The 22,948-nt window shown below is 41.0% G+C and overlaps 2 protein-coding genes across 4 annotated transcripts in view; both read right to left on the bottom strand.

The window, feature by feature from the left end:
• The window catches only part of Oseg2 (intraflagellar transport protein Oseg2), a 544,964-nt gene that overhangs the window by 393,608 nt on the left and 128,408 nt on the right, over nucleotides 1-22,948 (bottom strand). For all 3 annotated transcript variants that reach the window (XM_076173301.1, XM_076173302.1, XM_076173303.1), the window contains exon 9: nucleotides 17,998-18,202. In XM_076173301.1, coding sequence (XP_076029416.1) covers nucleotides 17,998-18,202 — 205 coding nt within the window. The remainder of the gene's footprint in view (nucleotides 1-17,997; nucleotides 18,203-22,948) is intronic.
• Nucleotides 12,469-13,480, bottom strand: LOC143018164 (uncharacterized). The gene has a single exon (XM_076173325.1). The coding sequence runs from the start codon at nucleotides 13,327-13,329 to the stop codon at nucleotides 13,063-13,065; it is 267 nt and encodes an 88-aa protein (XP_076029440.1). The 5' UTR covers nucleotides 13,330-13,480; the 3' UTR covers nucleotides 12,469-13,062.

The raw sequence follows: 22,948 nt of genomic DNA, 5'->3' as shown, positions 1-22,948 counted from the left end.
ACTCTATCCTTCACTCTCTCCCACTCCTCTTTCAGCTTTTTCTTATACTCATTCTCCTTTTCTTTCTCATTTAATCAGTTCACTCTAAGCACATCCCTACCTTTTGTCCTTTTCCTCTTTCTCCATCTATCCTCCACTCTCAACTTACCTTCCACCAGAAAATGATCTGATATTCCCTCACTCTCTCCCCTTAGAACATGTACATCCTTAACTCTTCCTACTATACTCCTGGTTACCACTATATAGTCCATTAATGCTCTATCTACCACCCTTCCACCCTCTCCCATGTGTACTTATGCTTGACTTTCTTCCTAAACACTGCATTTGCTATCATCAACTCTCTAGACACATCTCCACCATCAACTCTCAACTACGATTCTTTCCTGGAACTCCACATTTCCCAATCACTCTGTCTATTGATTAATTTCCTACCCTAGCATTAAGGTATCCTAATACAACTACACTGACATTTCTCCATAATCCCTCTATTCACTCATTTAAATCCATCCAAAAAGCCTCCCTTTCCTCTACACTCTTCTCACTACCAGGCCCATATCCACTTACAAAAACCCAATCTCCCTTCCCAGTTTCACCTTTATCCATATTAATCTAGAAGAAATCTCCTTCCACTCCACTACACTACTAGGTATGCGCAAATCCACGGGCAGTGCCACCATCATGGATGTAATGTTTACACCTCCATCTTTTGCAGCCTGTTTGAATGGGCATGCATCAGTTTGAATGCTTGTAGTATTCAGTGCATGCACAGGGTTATCAAATTGTCTTGCTGTTCTCCAAGTGTAAAAAAAAAAAAAAAAAAAAAAAATATATATATATATATATATATATATATATATATATATATATATAATGTTGGTAATGTGACGGCTGTGCCTTAACATGGAACATGTAGGCATGTTCTCCGATACTTAGTCGTGTTTGATAATGCATGACATGTTGGGTATACTACTTGTAGTAGTCGTAGAGGGTGTTGCTCACAAATAATACTTACATTGTTATGGTATGAATTTTAAGATGTTGGACAGGCTATGCTATACCTATTACATAGCTGGTTATGGCTATGATACCAAGTATATGAAATAACTATTAATAATACGGTCAGTATTCCATGTCATGGACCATGTCTATAACCATGAGAAGTCTCAAGATTAATAGAGGTCTAGAGACAAGATTTAAATTTTCTTCTGGGTTTCATGATGATAATAGATATGAGCTGTTGAAATAAGGCTGTTTCTTCAGATTATCATGATTATAGATAACATGATTACATAAAATAACTCCTTTGAAAATGAAAATACTTGATCCATTTTTCTATTTCATTAAATTGCTGTAAAAAATAATTCACCAATTTCAACGTAAATTTAAGTTAGGTCTTAGTATTGACTGGTCAGTATATTGAGAGGCAATCAAAAGGTAAGGGCTAAGGCACCTATATACGCACTTTTTAATGTGATAGTAGAGTTCTTTTAGCTGCACATACATTACATTGCACATATAGGGTGCTTCCATCGTATATAGACGAAATTTCAAAGTAATAAAACTTCTTTCTCCAGGATGTTAGCTTGTTTCATTTAACAAAAAAACGTCGTAGATATAATCATTTTACAATCAATGTATATTAAAAGGTCGCGCATTGAAGTTAAATTATTTGCTCCTCCAGCCGCCTCGAAGGAGATGTCGAAGAACTCATCATCAGCCCCAGTGGGATCCGGCGGGCTCAAATGAAGTGCCGAGCTGCCCTGGCCGCTGAAATGAAGAAGGCCTTCAACTCACAAGTCCCTCTAGTTCTCCACTAGGACGGAAAGACCATGGAGGACTTCTCCCTTCCCGGCAAGGAAACCGTCGACCGAATACCTATCCTTGTGTCTGGTGACAACGTTGTCAAGCTTCTTGCCATTCCGAAACTTCGTTCGGGGACTGCTTCGGTGATGGCAACGGCGATTCTCGAGACAGTGGATGAATGGGGAGTGAGAGACCGAGTCAGCGGGCTGTGCTTTGACACAACGGCCTCTAACACGGGCCACAAAGGAGTGGTCTGTGTCATCCTCGAGAAGGAAATCGGCCGGCATCTCCTTCATCTTGCCTGCTTGCATCATGTGGCTGAAATCGCCTGGAAAAGGTGTCCGGAATGTTCGAAACTTCCGCATCCCCGAGCATTGACATGTCCCGTGACTACTGGCCCCGAATTTGCCAGAATTCATTCACGACGAGCGTTCAAAATGAGAAGTTGGGACCTCTGGTCGAAGGATGGAAGGAGGAGGTAATCTTGTTCTGCAAGACTCAGCTCCAGCAGCAACAACCGAGGGATGATTACAAGGAACTCCTCCAGCTGACCATAATTTTTCTCGGTGATCATCTCCCGGGAGGGATCCGATTCAAGCAGCCTGGAGCAATCCATCAGGCGAGATGGATGGCTTGTGCCATCTACACACTCAAGGTGGTTCTCTTCAAAACCCAGTACCCCCATCGATGATCGACCTGGACCTTCTCGGCGGCCGTCACGGAGCGAGGCGACATGGAACCATCTGGAGGAAGTGGCCATCTTTATCACAAAAGTTTACGTGAAGTACTGGTTCGAGGTCCCCTCCGCTGTCTTCGCTCCGAAGAACGATCTCGACTTCCTTCAAGCCCTGGAGGCATTTCCCATCAAAGCCATTGGCAAGGCAGCTTCGAGCGCATTCAATCGCCACTTGTGGTACGTGTTGGAAGTGCTTGTTGCCTTTGCTTTCTTTGACGACCGAGTCACAGTGGCAGAGAAGAAGAAAATGGTGACGAATCTTCAAAGGGTTATCCCGAACGACCCTCCGAAAAGGCTTCCGCCACTCTCCGCCAGCTTGAAGGACCTCTCAGATCTTGTCACCTCAGTCACAATGACATTCTTCAAGTGCCTCCAGCTGTCAGCTGATTTTCTCGCGAAAGATCCTGGGGAGTGGGCAGGAGACGAAGAGTACCGCCATTCTCGATGCCTTGTTGGATCTCTGAAGGTGGTCAACGACTTGGCGGAGCAAGGAGTGGCGCTCATGTCCGAATTCAATGCCTCACTCACGAGAAACGAAGAGCAGTAACACTTCATCCTTCAAGTAGTTGAAGCACACCGGAAATCTTTCCCCGCTTCGACCAAAGCAGCTGCCTTGAAGAAAGATTGAAGGCTGAAATTTATGTGTTGGGATTTGTAAATCCCAACTCATTGGGAGGAAATAATTCATCGTTTGATGAGCTTTGGTGCCGTTTGTTTGAGTATTGCTGGTCGTTCAGTTCAATTTTACTGAAGCACGGTAAATAAACATTTGAAGTTTAGTGCGCGACCCTTAAATATCATTTGATTTCAAAATTCTTTTTTCTGTATCAGTTTTTTATTAAAAGAAATTGATTGACGCTCTGGAGAAATTAGAAATCAAACTTTCATTTTTTAGAAGCACCCTATAATGCACATCGCTGAAAACGAAGGAAACCTATTGTTGTTATTGTACGTAATAAGTAGGCTATGGTACTTAAAGTGACAGGTGCAGTATTCCAGTTCTTGAAGTGGGTATAGTTTTGGCATTATGGAGAAAGAGAAAGAAGAAAGAAAAACAAATGAACCAACAAAGAGAGGATTAGATGTAAGTATAGTGGAAAGCCCAAGAGGTGTAATCCCCAAAAGACACTGTCTCATAGAAACACCAAGGAAAAATCAAAGGTGGGAAAATAAAAGTTTTTCAGGGTTTCAAAGAAACCCAGGCAAAATAGGCAATAGCTTAGACATAGATAGAGATATTAGATATAGTAATGCATTAAGGTACCATGAAGTATATGATTTAATGTAAGAAATCATAGACTTAAAATTGGATTATTGAGTGGTTCTTAGAGAATTGATTACATTGCGAAAGAGTAATGAGAAACGATCAAAGAATTAGGTGACCAAAAGAGTGAAATTGAAATCCTAAATAGAGAAAATGAAAGAATGAAAAATGAGGACAAAAATAAAAATGAAGAATTGAAAAAGGAGGTCAAAGAACAATTACAAGTAGTGAACAGAAAGGTGGAAGAGTCAATCAAAGAAATAGACCTCACTGGAAACTCAATGGAAACAAGAACAGGAAAATAAAAAAAATATCCTTTAGTGATATAGTACAAAAACAGATGGAGGAAAATACAAAAGAAAGTCATAAAAGTGATTAAAGAAAAGAAAAATTGGGTGAGAGATACAGTTGACAAAGGTAAGTGCATTGTGGTCCATGGTATCCAGGAAAAACATGATATGTATAGATACCAGAGAGAAAAGGAGGAGAAGGAAATAGCTAAGGAAATTTTGAATGAATACAGGATGAAGGACAAAATCTTGATAAAGAAATCAATAAAATCCACAGCACAGGCAAATATTAAAAAGAAAAACAACATAGACTGCTGAAAATAAAACTAAGAACTCAAATGATAGCAGAGGAGACATTATCAAAAGCGGTTAAATTGGCAAACAGCGAGAAATTCAAACATATACGGATACAAAAGGAAATGAGTGATGAGGAAAAAGAGAAAGACAAAGCTCTCAGAATTGAAGCCAATGACAGAAATGAGAAAAGAAGAGACGGAAAAAAATGAGTTTTTTTTAGAGAGTGCTGGTCTTGAGATTGAAAAATACATACATATACCAAAGGCGTTTTCCCCCTACATGGGGGGTAGCCAAAAAGAAAAAGGCATAGAAACCACTTCCACCCATTCCATTTCCCATATATTCCACTCCCCTCCACCCTCCTCCCTCCTTCATATCTTGGCACCTCCTGGATGAAAGGGTCATCCCTGCATCCTGTCCACTGCCCTGGGTCAGAAGCAGTGTTGCAAGACACAGCACATCCACAGCAAAGCCGCTTCATAAATCCAGCGACCCCCTCTCTCCGTTCCCCAATGCAGAAACGGAGAAGATGGGGAGAAATCCCTTCAGGCTGCGTCAAACTTTTTTTCATACATACTTCCTCACCCCCCATCCCCCACCCACTCCCCCTCATACACCACAGCATCATCTATACACAACCCCTCTCCATTCACCCCTATCTTCTGTCCTCTCCCGTCCTTCCTAAACAGACATTCCTCTCTTTTGTAATGCCCCTTTCACCCCATCCATCCATCTCATCCTAGGACACCACCTCATGTTCACTCCTTCCACCTCTGCCTTCCACACTTCTTTTACTAATCTTTCTTCACTCATTCTTTCCATGTGTCCAAACTATCCTAACACTCATCAACCCATCTCCCAGCTCCCTTTCCACCCCTGTTCTCCTCACATCCTCATTTCTCACTCTACCTAGCCTAGTAACCCCTATCATACTTCTCAGACATTTCATCTCAAACACATTCAAACTCCTTCTCTCTTCCTCTCTCATGTTCCAAGTTTCTGCCCCGTACAGTGCTGTTGGCACAATCACTCCTTTATATAACCTCCTCTTAGCATCCATTCCCAGATGTCTATTTCTCATTACACTTTTTAATCCATCAAGGCATTTACTCGCTTCTCTCAATCTACATTCTACCTCCACCCCAACTCCACCCTTTCCTGCCACATTCACACCCAAGTATCTAAAAATATCCACTTCCTCCAGTCTTTCACCCTTAATGCTCACTTCCAGCTTGCTGTCACTCTCTTCCCTTGTACATCTCATCACCTTACTTTTACCCACATTTATCTTCAGCTTCCTTCTTTCACATACCTTCTCAAACTCAGTCACTAACTTACTCAATCCCTCCTCTGATCCTGCTACAAGCGCAGTGTCATCCACAAACAACAACTGGCTCACCTCCCACTTTTCTCTATTTTCTTTAAACATCTCCAACCCCTGACCCACTACCCTTGCATTCACCTCTCGCACCACCCCATCCATGTAAAGATTGAACAGCCAGGGTGACATAACACATCCCTGATGAAGTCCCACAAATTACCTCAAACCATTCACTCTCTCCATTTCTAATCCTAACACAAGCTCTACTACTATCATAAAAACTCTTGACTGCTCTTAACAGTTTTCCCCCTATCCCATACATCTGCAGTACCTCCCACAGTGCCTTTCTGTCTACCTTGTTGCAAGCCTTTTCCAGGTCCATAAAAGCCCAAAAAACATCATTACCTTTTCCTATAGCTTTCTCACATATCTGTCTTAACGCAAAAATCTTATCTACAAAACCCCTACCTGTTCTAAACCCACACTGTTCCTCACCAATTACTCCCTCTGTTCCTCTCCTAATCCTCTCAATCAAGACCCTCCCATAAGCCTTTCCAACTACACTCAACAAGCTGATCCCTCTCAAACTACTACACTCACACTTGTCTCCCTTTCCCTTGTAATGTGGAACTATACAGGCACTTCTCCAGTCCTCCGGCACTCTACCCTCTCTTAAACAAACATTAAATAACCTCACCAGCCAGTCCACCATAACTGTACCTCCTTTCCTCAGACATTCTGCATGGCATCCATCCAACCCAGGTGCTTTCACTTCATCCTTCTCTATTTCTCCTCCATTTTCCTCACTCATCACGGTCATTTTCTTAGCGCTTCCCACTGCAACTACCTTTCCCTCCCTATCCTTCTTCACATTTAGTAACTCCCTAAAATACTCTGCCCAACTTCCTCTCACTGTCTTCTCTTCCATCATCATCTCTCCATCTGCACCTTTTACCTTTTCTTCTCAACTTGATTAGTCTCCTCTTTCTCCTTTAATTTCCTTCCAAAACATCTTTTTATTACTTTCAAAATTTTCTGTCATTCTCTTACCCCATTTCACATCTGCTCTCTTCTTTGCTTCCTCTATCTTATGCTTACTTCCCTTCTCTCTACTTTGTACCTCTCATACGATTACCTGGTCCTAATTTGTTGTAAGAGGCCGGTAGATAGAGGTAGACATTTAAGGTAGATCAGAGTAGATCGAGGGGGTAGAAGGACTGGAAGGAAATTTTATAGTATTTTTATTTGGATGTTATGATACGACGGCCGACAGGCGACAAGGATAGCTGAGTCAGACTCGCGCCTTGTATATGTAACATAATGCGGAGTGTCGCCTGGTGGTTGTAATATTGTTTTGACTGTTGTAACTGTAAGCGGACAAGCCATTTTTTGTTACGACATAATGCTTACGTTGTGATATTGTTTAGAAGAGTATAACAGCCTCTCTAATTGGAGAAAAAGGTGGAGGAGGAGAAAAACCATTGGTGCAGAAAGGAAAAGTCACGCCCTTAAGGTGTGGCACTTGTTTGAGAAGTAAAAGACTATTGGATGAATGAAAGAGTGATGTCAGAGCGAAGGTGGCTTGAAGTAATGTAGAGAGTTCTGGGTGGGATTCTCGAGGTGTACTGATTGAGACCAACAAGCATCAGAAAAACTACACCTATTTTATTCACCCCTCAAGATTACCTCGCAAAGGGCCATTAAGAACTACTTTTAGAACAAAGAGAATAGAAACGCTCTGAGAGGAGACGATGGGGGTGACATTTGTAGCCAATCTATGAATGCCTGCTTCTTCTCTTCTACACCTTTCTTTGCTTCCTCATCCCACCACTCACTACCCTTCCTTCTATTTCCTCCCGCCCTCCTTGTTCCACACACCATCTCTGCACACCTTATGACTCCCTCCTTGAACCATCCCCATTCCTCCTCCACTCCTAGTTCTACTCTATCCTTTACTCCCTCCCATTCCTCTTTCAGCTTCTTCTTATACTCATTCTCCTTTTTTCTCTCATTTAAGCAGTCCACTCTAAGCACCTCCCTACCTTCTGCCCTTTTCCTCTTTCTCCACCTATTCTCCACTCTCAGTTTACCTTCCACCCGAAAATTATCTGATATTCCCTCACTCTCTCCCCTTAGAACATGTACATCCTTAACTCTTCCTACCATACTCCTGGTAACCACTATATAGTCCATTAACATTCTATCTGCCACCCTTCCATCCACCACCCTCTCCCATGTGTACTTATGATTGACCCTTCTGAAACACTGTATTTGCTATCATCAACTCTCTTTCAAGACACATCTCCACCATAAATTCTCCACTACGATTTTTACCTGGAACTCCATACTTCCCAATCACTCCATCTATTGGTTCATTTCCTACCTGAGCATTAAGGTCTCCCAATACAACTACATTGACATTTCTCCCTAACCCCTCTATGCACTCATTTATATCTACCCAAAAAGCCTCCCTTTCCTCTACACTCTTCTCACTACCAGGTCCATAAGCACTTACAAAAACCCACATCTCCCTTCCCAGCTTCACCTTCATCCACATCAACCTTGATCCAACCTCCTTCCACTCCACTACCCGTTTACTTATCTCTTCACTTAAGGGGGTTGACTCTCATTTCGGTGATTCGCTCGATCGGATTATGCATTTCTGGTCCTCCCAACCTTATCTTTTTATGTAAGACAATGGAAATTTAACACAATGTGCAGGGAAATGGGATGCATCTGTGACAGAAATGTCACTGAAATCTATTAAGAAAAGTGTACACAACAGACGATTTACTTGCAATTTTGAGTTATTTTTGAAATAACGTTTATTTTTCCAAAAGTATGAGGAGAATGATGATTTCCTTTGGTGTACAGTTAGTAGACATCCAGATGTACCTAAACTAGTATACTCGTAATTATAAGTGAAAAAGAAAGTCAGCCTTACAGAAAATTATAGAAAAAAAAAAATCACAACTTTAAAAAATTGTCAAAAATATATATCAAGTAGGTTAAGAATGAATTTACTAATATTGTTAGATATTAGTATCACGATCAGTTTCCAACAAGAATGATCAAAATTGCTTATTTACACACGAAGTTATAGTTACTTTTGTGCAAAAAAACTAGTTTTGAGAAAATAGCATTTTTATGTTTATATATTCACTACTCCATAAAAGTGCCTCCAAAGAGTATCAAATGCACATATCTACTTACATAATCCTTTGACCATTTCTGGGAAGTAAGTAGATGTTCATTACATTTCTTTTGTACCCATGCCAGCTGAGAATCGTGACAATCCTAACCTTCCATATCCTTCACATAATGAATGGTACACATGCATTACAATCCCTTTGCTAAGGTGAGTATTCTTGCACTTCTCAGGTTCAGAATGGAGCAAAATACTTCGGCAACTATCACATCTGACATATTTAGTTATGGAGTAGTGAATTTATAAACAAGAAATGTATAAAACAGGATAGCACATGGAGAAATTACGCACGCATACGCTGAACCCTTTTTCGATCGCACTGAGTGTGGTGACTGCTGCCTAACCTATCGTACAACAATATCAGAGTATAAAATTCTCAAAAACAACAACAAAAATGACAAAATACAAGGAAAACAAACCATAGCAAAGAAAGGGGCGTGGCTGACAGGCGGACCTTTAAATCTCTGGCCCTTTAAACCCGCCATTACCTGAGAAGGGTGGCGTTATACATCTGGAAACCAGTTCCGCGGTGTTCAGGGACACCACACCAGTCCACACACGAAGTTTGACAAAATCGAGTATTTTTCACCGAAATGAGAGTTAACCCCCTTAATAGTATAGCCACCCCTTCTCTCCCTCATCCACTCTTCACTCCTGAGTACCGTACCTTCCAGCTACACTCCCAAACTCACAGTTGCCCTTTCCTTTCATTTTAGTTTCACTCAAAGCCAGCACATCCATCTTTCTTCTCACAAACATACTGCCTATCTCTTCCCTTTTACTCTCATCTGTACCACATCCACGCACATTAAAAGACCCAAACCTTAGGGTACTAGTTGGAAAACTCCCAGACCCTCTTGTGCCTTTACATTTTTTTTTTTTTTTTTGAATGTCCCCTTTTGGGGCTACAGGTAGTAGGACTGCTAATCCCATCCCCCATCCTGTTTTTTGTCGCCTTTTATGACTCAAGTGGAAAGACTTGGTGGTAGCATTCTCTTCCTCCACCACAGGGTAGGCAAAAAAAGGAAATGAATATTTAGAGAAATGGTACAAGACAGTAACAAGGGGTTGAGGGACAGCATAACGGAGGCATAGTCGTAGTATAAAAGTGTCATCATTTCTCTATGAACAGAGTTTTCCTCTATCACACACAAAATGATGTGTGGCTCTGGTCCATAGGGGCACCCCATATAGGCCTTAAAGTATCAACATGCAGCCAATACCCCAGATGGGGAAAAGTGGGAGATAAGCCAATTATTTTTTTAGGACGACACTGTGCTTGTACCGGGTCAGAGGAGGGATTGAGGAAGTTAATGACAGTTTGGGAAAGTATGTGAAAGAAGGAAGTTGAAGATAAATGTGGGTAAAAGTAAGTTTGATGAGATGTACAAGGGGTGAAAGTGGCAGCAGACTGGAAGTGAGCATTAAGGGAGAGAGACTGGAGGAAGTGGATAGTTTTAGATACTTGGGTGTGAATGTGACAGGAAAGGGAGGAGTGGAGGTGGAGGTAGAATGTAGATTGAGAGAAGCGAGTAAATGCTTTGGGGGAATAAAAAGTGTAATGAGATATAGACATTTGGGAATGGATGCTAAGAGGAGATTATGAAGGAGTGATTGTGCCAACAGCACTGTGTGGGGCAGAAACATGGAACATAAGAGAGGAAGAGAGAAGGAGTTTGAATGTGTTTGAGATGAGGTGTCTGAGAAGTATGGTGGGGGTTACTAGGCTGGATAGAGTGAGAAATGAGGAGGTGAGGAGGAGAATGAGGTGGAAAGGAAGTTGGGAGATAGAGTGGATGAAAGAGTATTGGGATGGTTTGGACACATGGAAAGAATGAGTGAAGAAAGACTAGTAAAAGAGGTATGGAAGGCAGATATGGAGGGAGTGAACATGAGGGGGCGACCTAGGAGGAGATGGATGGATGGGGGTAAAAGGGGCTTTGGGAAAGAGGGGAATGTCTGTTGAGGAAGGACGGGAGGGGACAGAAGACGAGTGAATGGAGAATGGTTGTATATGGATGATGTTGTGATCCATGAGGTGGAATGGGATGGTGAGGGAGTATGTATAAGAAAAATTTGATGCAGCCTGAAGGGAATTCTCCCGTCTTCTCCTTTTCTGCATGAGGGGACAGAGAGGGGGGGGTCACTGATTTAATGCAGTGGCCTTGCTCTAGATGTACTGTGTCTTGCGACACTGCTTCAGACCCAGGGCAGTGGACAAGATCCAGGGATGACCCGTCATCCAGGAGGTGCCAAGATAAGTAGGAGGGTAGAAGGTGGAGGGGAGTGGAGTGTGATTGGGATGGAATGGGTGGGAGTGGTTTTTATGCTTTTGTTTTTTGGTTACCTCCCTTATAAGGAAAAAAAGCACTTGGTATATGTATCTCTAAATTGACATCAATTGCCATGATAACATATTAGGTGTTAGTAAGAATAGTATAAAAAGGAAGGTCCTACTTCTTTTCCTCTGTCGTCCATCTTCCATTGACTGACTGATGATTTATGCACCCACCCCAACCTAAGTCTGAAGCATCTGAGTATAAGACAATTTCAGGAGTTGGGTGAATTATTCGCCATGTTGGGTCTCAACATGTTTGATCCACCAAGTCAGGTCAGTTTTCATTTCGTCGGTAATCAACATTTTATCCTCAAAGTTCCCATAACTCCTTCGCAATGCTGTAATCTTTGCCGATTCAAGGTGACGATAGTGTAACTTTCCAAGTTCCACAGCTGGGAAGGCAGCAACTAGAAGCCCGATCACCCTGGCTACTTCTCTGATTTTGTCACTAGTCTTAGCTATTAGTTGTTTACATCCAAGTAGAATTCTTTATTTCTTACGTATTGGAAAGGTAACAATCATTTTGTCCGAGTCAATGACATTGCCAAGGTATTCGATACTTTTAGTGGGTTCTAGCATAGATTTCGCAACGTTAATACAGAAGCCCATTTTCATGAGTAATTCAATGGTAGAATTAATGCAATCATAGCATCCAGAAAGAGAAGCACTGCACATGAGAGTGTCATCAATAAAGCTGGTGATGGTAAAGCCTTTTTCTCTTAAAGTAGCAAAGATAGGTTTCATGAGTTTGGTAAAAAGTCTGGGTCCTTCTGAGATTCCATTTGGGAGACAGGTGAACAGATAAACTTTGCCATACCATTGAAAACAAAGGAATTTTTGCTGTTCTTCCGCTATTCTAATAGAGTAGTAGGCATGTTTAAGATCCACAGATGCCAAATAGTCCCCTTCATTTATCAGTCTGATAGCTTGTTCAAAGTTCTCCATTTTGAAATGGATATAGGGAATGTGGTTGTTTAATTTTTCTAAATTGAGTACCATCCTATAATCTCCATCTTTTTTCTTCTTCAGAAATACAGGGGAAATGATCTGATCTGCCCTTCTCTTTGTTTCTTTTAAAACTTCAAGCTCCAATAATTTCAAAATTTCTTGTGATAGTATCATTTGTTCCGCCAGGCTAAAGTTATATTCCACATTCTCAAAACACAGGTAACCAATATCATTGAGATTAATATTCAGGTGACAATGTTTGACTATGTCTAGAATATATGTATCACTAGTGATTTTTTGCCACTCATGCACAAATCTGTGAAGGGAACCTGCCACAAAGTTGGTACTTGCCAGGTTTATTGTCGGGGAGTGCTGCGTCCCCTGCCTTTGGAGTTTTATTAATCCAAGGCCTGCCGAGCATAGTAAGGCCTCTGGTCTCCCCTATGTCCTAGCCTCCGCTGTCCATAGGGTTGAAATCTTGTGTGTCCTTTAAACTGGGTTCTTGTCTTCCCACTTTCAAACTTCCATGCACCTGGCTTCCAGGGTGGAAAGGGGGATTTGGCTGTGATTTTGCTTTTGAGTTTTTCTGCCTCTTCGATTTGTCTTGCGGATTGCGAGAGGTCATCCCCAAACAGAAAGCGTGACATGGGGACTTTGTCTGAGCATAGGTGTGAGTACTTTTGATTTATTTCCCGTTTGATGTTAAAACGGCGAACCAAGTTGTTACGGTAGTTGGCATGACCTAACAGTGCCAGAGCACCATTGATCATGCCCACCTCATGGGCCACCACAGCATTACCTTCATCCTGGGCCACTTTGTCAAGCACCGAAAGTGACTTGATGATGATGGAAGCTGCCTAAGTTATATCTTTATTGACTTCCTTCATGCGTAAGTCTGCTTTTTTAGCGTCCTGTTTTAGCACCTCCAAAATTTGCATATTGCACTCAACTGGGGATAAAGCAGGGCAATTACCGGGCCTCTTGGTACTCTCGTCCTCCGCAATTTCTTTATAGGTGTCCTCCCTCATGCCGTGGTCAAATATTTGATTGACCATATCCGCCACATGTTTGGCAACTTCTCCAGAGACTTCTTCAACTGGGCCGAAAGCCTTAGAGGACTGCATCAAAATACTGCCAATGGGGAAATCTTCATGCAACTCACCTTCTTCACTGCTGCTTTCGTCGGAGATAAAACCCGAAAAGTTACCTGGAGAAGGCGTAACAGGCCCTGCTTCCTTCCTGGTTGAACTAGTGCCCGGTCTGGCATCGTTGTGGGTTTCCGGCCTCTGCGAAACATCATGCCGCCTCTCCGCTTTTAGTTGATCCATATCACTCCTCAGTTCAGCGATGGCTTGCAGTACTGTGTGCCAAGGGGCTGAGGAGTCATCATGTACTTGGAAAGCAGTATGTGACGTGGAGCCGTCGGGGGGTTGCCATGTCTTCTAGACTTCGATGCATAGCGCCAACGCAAGTATTTCTATCCCGATGGGAAATACTGTTGCTTGACCTGCTTGATTTATGCTTGTATTTGCGAGAATGTTGGCTTGCTTCTCCTCCGTGAGAGGAGGCACCCGACTTCCTGCTTGTATGGGTATGCATTTCGTCGGAAGACATGGTGGTTGTGACCGATGGAGTCGTATTCACGTTGTTGTACTTACCTGATAATTTAGTGAGTTTCGTTAAAACTCAAAATGAGAGCGTCGTAAACGCTTTTTAGATGATAAAATGAGCATCGTAAACGCTATTATTATATTGCAAATTGAGCGTCGTAAACACTCGAATGCCAGGTCAAGCACTAGTAAGCAGGGATACGGTTGAAATATATGTGCGACAGAGTAAACAATCTTGACGACCGTTCAGCACGGCAGCGCGTAAGCAACTGTCGGACCGGCTGGGCAGAGGATATCTCATATGTTTGTGAACCCTCAGCAGAATTGTGATTTGCTGATATAAAACTAGGTAAATAAACACACAATATACTAAATCTGAGACAATTCAGATTTAGATAGGGAAGATCATGTGCCACAAATTTGATCTGTTTCTACTCAAGATTACTAAATATAATACAGGAAAGGGATGGATGGGTTGAGTGTGCTTTCCTAGATCTACAATTTTTTTTTACTAAGTCCAACGTGAAAAAATATTAAGAAAACTGGAAACCATAGGCAGGATACAAAGTAAACTACTGAAATGGATGGAGGACTTTCTGCATGGAAGAAAAATGAGGGTACTGCTCAGAGATAAGAGTTCTACTTAGGAAAAGGTGATTAGTGGAGTTCCACAAGGATCGGTATTGGCTCCAATTATGTTTGCTATTTATGTGAATGACAAGGATGAAGGTGTGGAATGTTACATGAGCTTCTTAGCAGATGATGCAAAACTGTTAAAGAAAGTGAGTACTGAAAGGGACTGTAATTCACTGCAGATATATCTGAACAGGTTTAAGAATGGAGTCAGAAATGGGACATGGAATTCAACATTAAGAAATGTAGCATAATGGAATTTGGAAAAAGTAAAAAAAGGATAGCAGGACAACATAAAATTGGTGAAAAAGAAGTAAAGAAAGTGGGATCTGAAAAAAACTGGGAGTAATAATCACAAAGGATATATCCCCTGACAAACATATCAACAAAATTGTCAGTGAAACCTACAACTTACTAAGATCAATGAAAGTGGTTTTTACTTACCTGAATGAAGAACTGGTAATGCAAATACTAGTCACACTGATATGGCCAAAATTGGAGTATGCAGTGACACTATGGTCACCCAGTACTTAAAAGAATATAAGAAAAATTTAGAAAATCCAAAGTTCAACTACGAAGATGGCCCCCACACCATCAAAACTGTCATATGAGGCCAGATTGTCAAAACTAGAATTACTGACCATCTACAGAATTATGAGAGGTATATAAGTCCTTGATAGAGAAGACTTACTAAATTGGGATAAGAGAAACACAAGAGGACATGGAAAGCTCAAAAAGGACAGTTATAGAAGAGACCTGAAAAAGAACAGCTTTCCCTACAGAGTGGTGGATGTATGGAACATACTAGATGAAACAATAGTGTGCAAAAACAATACATGAATTTAAGAGCAAATTAGATATGGCAAGATACAGAGAGGTACAATTAAAGGGAAAACAAATAGGTTGAGAGATGGTCCATGCCTTGAATGGCTACTTCCCTTATAATAAATAGGGAGGAAGTCTTTTAGTATATGGACAGATAGAACATCAACCCAACAGTGATAACTTAAAAATGCACATAAGCACTCAGGAATGTTTGAAAAATATTCAGATTTCTAATGATATTGTGCATATGACTTAATGATGATATATCTGATCTTATAAATAAATTATGGGAATGAAAAAAAAAAAAAAAAAATCACAATGTCCTTTTACCACTATAATCCCACATAAAAATCTTGAGGAAGACCTAGGTAGAGTTGGAGATAACTATAAAAACAAGAGATACACACATATACCAAAGGCTTTTCCCCCCTTACACAGGGGGGTAGTCAAAAAGTAAAAGGCATAGAGATCACTTCCACCCATTTCATTTCCCATATATTCCACTCCCCTCCACCCTCCTATCTTGGCACCTCCTGGATGACGGGTCATCCCTATATCCTGTCCACTGCCCTGGGTCAGAAGCAGTGTTGCAAGACACAGCACATCCACAGCAAGGCCGCTTCATAAATTCAGTGACCACCTCTCTCCGTCCCCTCATGCAGGAAAGTAGAAGATGGGGAGAAATCCCTTCGGGCTGCGTCAAATTTTTTTCTCATACATACTTCCTCACCCCCCATCCCCCACCCACTCCCCCTCATGCATCACAGCCTCATCTATACACAACCCCTCTCCATTCACCCCTATCTTGTCCTCTCCCATCCTTCCTCTACAGACATTCCTCTCTTTTGTAAAGCCCCTTTCACCCCATCCATCCATCTCATCCAAGGATGCCCCCTCATATTCACTCCTTCCACCTCCACCTTCCACACTTCTTTTACTAATCTTTCTTCACTCATTCTTTCCATGTGTCCAAACCATCCTAATACTCTTTCATCAACCCTATCTCCCAGCTCCCTTTCCACCCCTGTTCTCCTCCTCACCTCCTCATTTTTCACTCTATCCAGCCTAGTAACCCCTAACATACTTCTCAGACATTTCATCTCAAACACATTCAAACTCCTTCTCTCTTCCTCTCTCATGTTCCATGTTTCTGCCCCGTACATTGCTGTTGGCACAATCACCCTTTCATATAACCTCCTCTTAGCATCCATTCCCAGATGTCTATTTCTCATTACACTTAATCCACCAAGGCATTTACTCGCTTCTCTCAATCTACATTCTACCTCCACCTCCACTCCTCCCTTTCCTGTCACATACACACCCAAGTATCTGAAACTATCCACTTCCTCCAGTTTCTCACCCTTAATGCTCACTTCCAGCCTACTGTCACTCTCTCCCCTTGTACATCTCATCAACCTTACTTTTACCCACATTTATCTTCAGCTTCCTTCTTTCACACACCTTCTCAAACTCTGTCACTAACTTCCTCAATCCCTCCTCTGATCCTGCTACAAGCGCAGTGTCGTCAGCAAACAATAGCTGGCTCACCTCCCACTTTTCTCCATTTTCTTTAATCATCTCCAACCCCTGACCCACTACCCTTGCATTCACCTCTCGCACCACCCATCCATGTAAAGATTAAACAGCCAGGGCGACATAACACATCCCTGAAGAAGTCACACCTTTACCTCAAACCATTCACTCTCTCCATTTCTAATCCTAACACAAGCTCTACTACTCTCATAAAAACTCTTGACTACTCTTAACAGCTTTCCTCCTATCCTATATATCTGCAGTACCTCCCACAGTGCCTTCTTGTCTACCCTGTCGTAAGCCTTTTCCAGATCCATAAAAGCCCAAAAAACATCCTTACCTTTTCCTATAGCTTTCTCACATATCTGTCTTACCACAAAAATCTGATCTACACATCCCCTACCTGTCCTAAAACCACACTGTTCCTTACCAATTACTCCCTCTGTTCCTCTCCTAATTCTCTCAATCAAGACTCTCCCATAAGCCTTTCCAACTACACTCAACAAGCTGATCCCTCTGTAACTACTACACTCACACTTGTCCCCCTTTCCTTTGTAAAGCAGAACTATACAGGCACTCCTCCAGTCCTCTGGCACTCTACCCTCTCTTAAACAAACATTAAATATCCTCACCAACCAGTCCACCATAACTGTACCTCCTTTCTTCAGACATTCTGCATGGCATCCATCCAACCCAGGTGCCTTACCTGCTCTCATCATCTTTACAGCTGCTTTCACTTCATCCTTCCCTATTTCTCCTCCATTTTCCTCACTCATCACTCTCATTTTCTTAGCACTTCCCACTGCAACTACCTTTCCCTCCCTATCCTCCTTCACATTTAGCAACTCCCTAAAATACTCTGCCCACCTTCCTCTCACTGCCTTCTCTTCTATTATCATCTCTCCATCTGCACCTTTTACCTTTTCTTCTCTACTTGATGGAGAGGATATTAACAAGAATCCAAACAAAAGGAGAAATTTTGTGAGATGCCCTATATGAAAGAGTACTGGCCTTTGGTGTACAATATCAATAAATGTGCATATATGAAAACTATTAATTTTGTCAGCATGAGTAAGGCAGGTCCATGCTGGGAAAATAGTGAAATACCCCTATGTTCAATTTTTTTTATTTTACAAATATCTAAGCCAAATATAAACTTGAACACAAAATCAATGGAATATAAAGATTCACCTTACAGATCCAAGTATTTCATTGTTGCCATATTCCACCAATGACAACTCCCCAGCATTGAATATCATACAGACATTTTCATTATCAAAATAAAATTTTTCATTTCCTGTGTCACCCATCCAGTGTACTTCACTAAGAAGATTACGATGAAGATCTCCCAAAAGCAGAGTTTCATTGGTCCGTGCAACAAGGTACCTTTCACGACCTACAAGAGAAAAAAATAAAGATATACATCCTGATGTACTTACTGTTTTCATGTGATAGCCTATGGATAGGATTTTGGTTTCTGATTGCAGGTATTCCATTAGGGATCTTTTTGGTACATCCTGCTATTGTTCTTAATGCTTTATTTTGTACAGTTTGTAAAGTATCTATCTTTTTTTTTTATGACTGTTGGGAACCATGCAATGGAAGCATAGTTGTGTGTGGTTATCATGAATTGTTAGTAAACTGATTGGAATTTCCTTCTGTTATTCAAAGCTCATGCTTGTGACTGATTTTAGTAGGCTTATTTTCTTATTTCTACAATGGAGAGAAGTGGGTGGTGAACTAGTTGTTTGCAAATGACAGAGCACTTGTGGCAGGGTCAGAAGAGGGATTAAGGCAGTTAGTGATGGAGCTTAGGAAGGTATGCGATTGAAGCAAATTGAAGGTAAATGTGGATAAAGTAAGGTGATGAGATGTACAAGGGGAGAGGATAGCAGCGAGTTGAAAGTAAGTCTTAAACAAGAGAAGCTGGAGGGAGTGAACACTTTAAAGTATTTGGGGTCGCATGTGGCAGGAAATGGAGTAGGGGTGGTAAATTGTAGGATGAAAGAAGAAAGTAAATGTCTAGAGGGATTAAACAATGCCATGAGGAATAGATATCTGGAAAGCAATGCAAAGAGAAGATTATATGAAGGGGTGATTGTGCCTATGACAATGTATGGGACAGAGACTTAGAATTTAAGAGAGGCAGAAAGGATTAATTTAAATGTGTTTGAGATGAAGTGTCTGAGAAGTTTGGTAGGGGTTACAAAGTAAGATGGCAGACAGGGCAGATGAAATATTATTGGGATGGTTTGGACATATGGAATACATACATACATATACCAAAGGCTTTTTCCCCCTACACGGGGGGTAGCTAAAAAGAAAAAGGTATAGAAACCACTCCCACCCATTCCATTTCCTATATACAGTCAAACCTCGGTTATCGAACGCTTCTGTTCTCGACCAAATCGGTTTTCGACCAAAAATTTCGAGAATTTTACGTCTCAGAACTCGACCAAATTTCGGCTCTCGAACAAACCGAAAGAAGCCGAGCGTACCCGAACGCGGCTCACTCGCGAGCCGAGAGAACTCGAACGCTAAGGACGCTTCCTCCGTAGCGCATTTGCGATCAAAGTTCATTCCGAGCAGACGTGTTCGTTCTTATTTACGTAAATCTGACTTTTTTTCATCTTTGCATCGTGTATTAGCCCCTAATCATGGGTCCAAAGAAAGCAAGTTCAAGTGGTGAAGAAAAGAGGAAAGTAGTGCGCAAAACTATTGAATTTAAAAAAGAATTAATAGCGAAATATGAATCTGGCGTTCGTGTGTCTGCGTTGGCTAAGGAGTTTGGGATGGCGAAATCGACGATAAGCACCATCCTAAAAAATAAAGACCAGGTTAAAGCAAGTGATGTGGCTAAAAGATCAAGTGTTTTTAGCAAACAAAGGCCACAGGTATTGGAGGAAGTGGAAAAACTTTTGCTGATTTTCGTAAATGAGAAACAGTTAGCAGGTGATACTCTTAGTGAAGATGCAATTTGTGCCAAAGCAAGACAATTGTATGAAGATTTGATAAAAAAAGATCCTAGCATTATTCCGGAAGGGTTTGATAAGCAAGCAGAGGGTGGTTTGAAAAGTTTAAGAAAAGAAGTGGGATACACTTATTTATGGTAAACAGTATACAGTGCAGTTTATGGTGTAAAATAGTAAAAAAAAAATTAGAAAAAGTTGTTTTTTAGACTTGGAACGGATTAAAATTATTTACATTGATTATAATGAGAAAAATTGTTTCGGTTTTCGAACAAATCGCTTTTCGAACAGCCTTCTCGAATGGATTATGTTCGAAAACCGAGGTTTGACTGTATTCCACTCCCCTCCACCCTCCTCCCTCCCTCTTATCTTGGCACATATGGAATGAATGAGTGAAAAAAGATACAAGAGGTATGGAAGGTAGAGGTGGATGGATTTAACTTGAGATGATGACTGGGGATGAAATGGATGGGGTGAAAGGTACTTTGAGCAAGAGGAGAATGTCTATTGATCAAGGACAGAAGAAGGCAGGGGATAGGGGTGAGTGGAAAATGGCTATATTTTACCTAGTTATATTTTATGGGACTACAGCTATGCTCGTTATGACCCGTTTTTGTATCTCTCCACATCCAGTTTGCTTTTGAATTCGTGTATAGTTCTGGCATTAACTGTTTCACTATTCAATTTGTTCCAGACGTCAATCACTCTGTGTGGGAAACGGTTATTTTTTAGATCTCTTCTGTAGCTGTCTTTCTTTAGTTTCTTTGCATATCCTCTTGTTTCTCTTTTGTCCCATTTTAATAGATCATCTCTATCAAGAACTTCCATTCCTTTCATAATTCTGAAAATGGTAAACAAATTGCCTCTCTCCCTTCTCTGCTTTAATGTTGTCAGTCGTAATTTCTCCAATCTTTGTTTGCATGTCAAATTTGATAGTGTAGGTGCCATCTTAGTTGCCGCTCTTTGGATTCTTTCTAATTTCTTTGTGTTTTTCTTTGTGCTAGGTGCCCACATTGATATAGCATATTCTAGTTTTGGTCTTATCAATGTAACAATTTCTTAACCATCTCTTCATCCATGTAATCGAATGCCACCTTTATTGATCTTAACAAATTGTAAGTCTCCAAATATCTTGTTTACATGTTTGTCAGGTCAAGTCACTTGAGATGATTATTCCTAGGTCCCTCTCTGAGTTAACTTCCTTTACTTCTTTGTCTCAAATCATATATTTACCCGAAACTCTATTTTTGCCTTTTCCAAACTCCATTATGCTACATTTCTTGATAATAAAATTCATTTTGTATTTCTGACTCCATTCCCATACTTTATGTAGGTCATCTTGTAATGATCTGCAATCTTCTTCTGTTTTCATTCTCTTGAGCAATTTAGCATCATCAGCAAAATATTCATGTAACAATTCACTCCTTTGTCCATATTGTTTATGTATATGGCAAACATTAAGGGAGCCAAAACAGAGCCCTGAGGGACGCCACTTTTTACTTCTTCCCATTTCAAGTTTTTATCTCTAAATATCTCTCTCATCTTTCTTCCATTTAGAAAGACCTTCATCCATTCCAACAGCCTGTCTTGAATTCCTCCTATTTTTTCAATTTTATTAATTTTTTATGTGGCAGATCCAGGAAGGTGCAGTCCGCCCAACCATCTCTTTCTTGTATTATTTAAATCAGTCTCGAGTAAAAGCATATTAGGTTTGTGGTGCATGATCTTCCACTTCTAAAACCAAATTGTTTGGGATTTATTATATTGTTCTCTTCCAAACGTTTGATCCATCTGCTTCTAATGATCTTTTCACATATTTTAGCTATTGTACTAGTGAGGGACACCAGTCTAAAGCTTGTAGGATCTTCCCTGTTTCCTCCTTTATGTATTGGCACTATATTTGCATCTTTCCAATCTTGTAGTACCTTTCCCTCTTTTAATGAGAAGTCTATTATCTTATGTATTTTATCTGTCAGTTTGTCTATGCACTCTTTTAATATCTAATTTGCGATTTCATCCGGTCCGTACGATTTTCTGACATCCAGGCTTTTTATTTGATCTCTTATTTCCTTCTGAGTTATTGTTATTTCCTTCATCATGGGTGAACTTTCTAACTGGTCATCCTCCCAGGGTTGAGAGTTCTCGATTGTAAAAACAGACTTGAAATGTCTGATTATAACATCTGCCATCTCTGTATCATCTGTGTATTCCTTATCACCTTCACATAGCTTTACTATGTCATGCTTGTCCTTTATTTTGTCATTTACATATCCGTAAAATAATTTTGGTTGATCCTTACATTTGTCTATAATATCCCTTTCATATTCTTTTTTTTCTTTCCTGCATATGTTTACATATTAATTTCTAAGTACTTTATATGTCTGCCATTTGGATGTCTTTCTATCTTTCTTCCATTTTTTCCAGGCTTTATCTCTCCTAGCTTTAGCCTCACTGCATATTTTGTTAAACCAACATCTTATATATATCTCTTTATGCTTCTTTATTGGTACATATTTGTATAGACACGGTAAAGGAAACATGGACTGGAGGTGAAGCTTTATTCCTGACGTTTCGTCTAACGACTTTCTCAAAGGAATGAGCATACTAGAAACATACAGAGATTATAAACCCGCCTTATGGCTCAAGGGGGTGTACGAGCGTATAGCGCTGCGTCCTGATTGGCCCGCTGAGACAGCCAATCACGAAGCGCTGTCTTCGCTGAAGATTTGGCCCAGGTGAAGCTCCCAGCCTTATTGTTGATATTCGGACGAGTGGTGATGTACGCAGCTTCTATAGATTTTCTGATCTTCTTATCCATACCTTCGTGTAGAATCTCGGCTCGGTTCCATTGTGGGAGGTGCCCAGACTCGTCAACATGCACCACCATTGCGTTGGTGAGTCTATGGTGACGGAGGTCGGCCTTATGCTCCCTGATTCTAGTGTTAAGGCCCCTCTTAGTCTCTCCGTAGTATGCTTTATCGCATGATGTGCATGGGATCTTATATACGACGCTGTCTTCTCTCCCCCCTCATCTTAGTCCCGCTTTTTAACATGTCACCAATCTTCGTTCCCGATGTTACGGCTGCTTTAACTTCCGTGCCCCTGAGCATTCTAATAATGTCCCCTACCTTCTCAGAGTTAGGAAGCGCCATGTATGATGTTTTTGTGGTGGC

This window comes from Oratosquilla oratoria, chromosome 34 (genome assembly GCF_046742065.1).
Source record: "Oratosquilla oratoria isolate Oo_2021 chromosome 34, ASM4674206v1, whole genome shotgun sequence".
NCBI classification, from domain to species: Eukaryota; Metazoa; Arthropoda; class Malacostraca; order Stomatopoda; family Squillidae; genus Oratosquilla; species Oratosquilla oratoria.
This window is presented reverse-complemented; position numbering and strand designations above follow the sequence as displayed.

Coding starts and splice junctions, on each gene's coding strand:
- LOC143018164 (XM_076173325.1), bottom strand. CDS start 13,329: ATGCAGTCCTCTAAGGCTTTCGGCCCAGTTGAAGAAGTCTCTGGAGAA.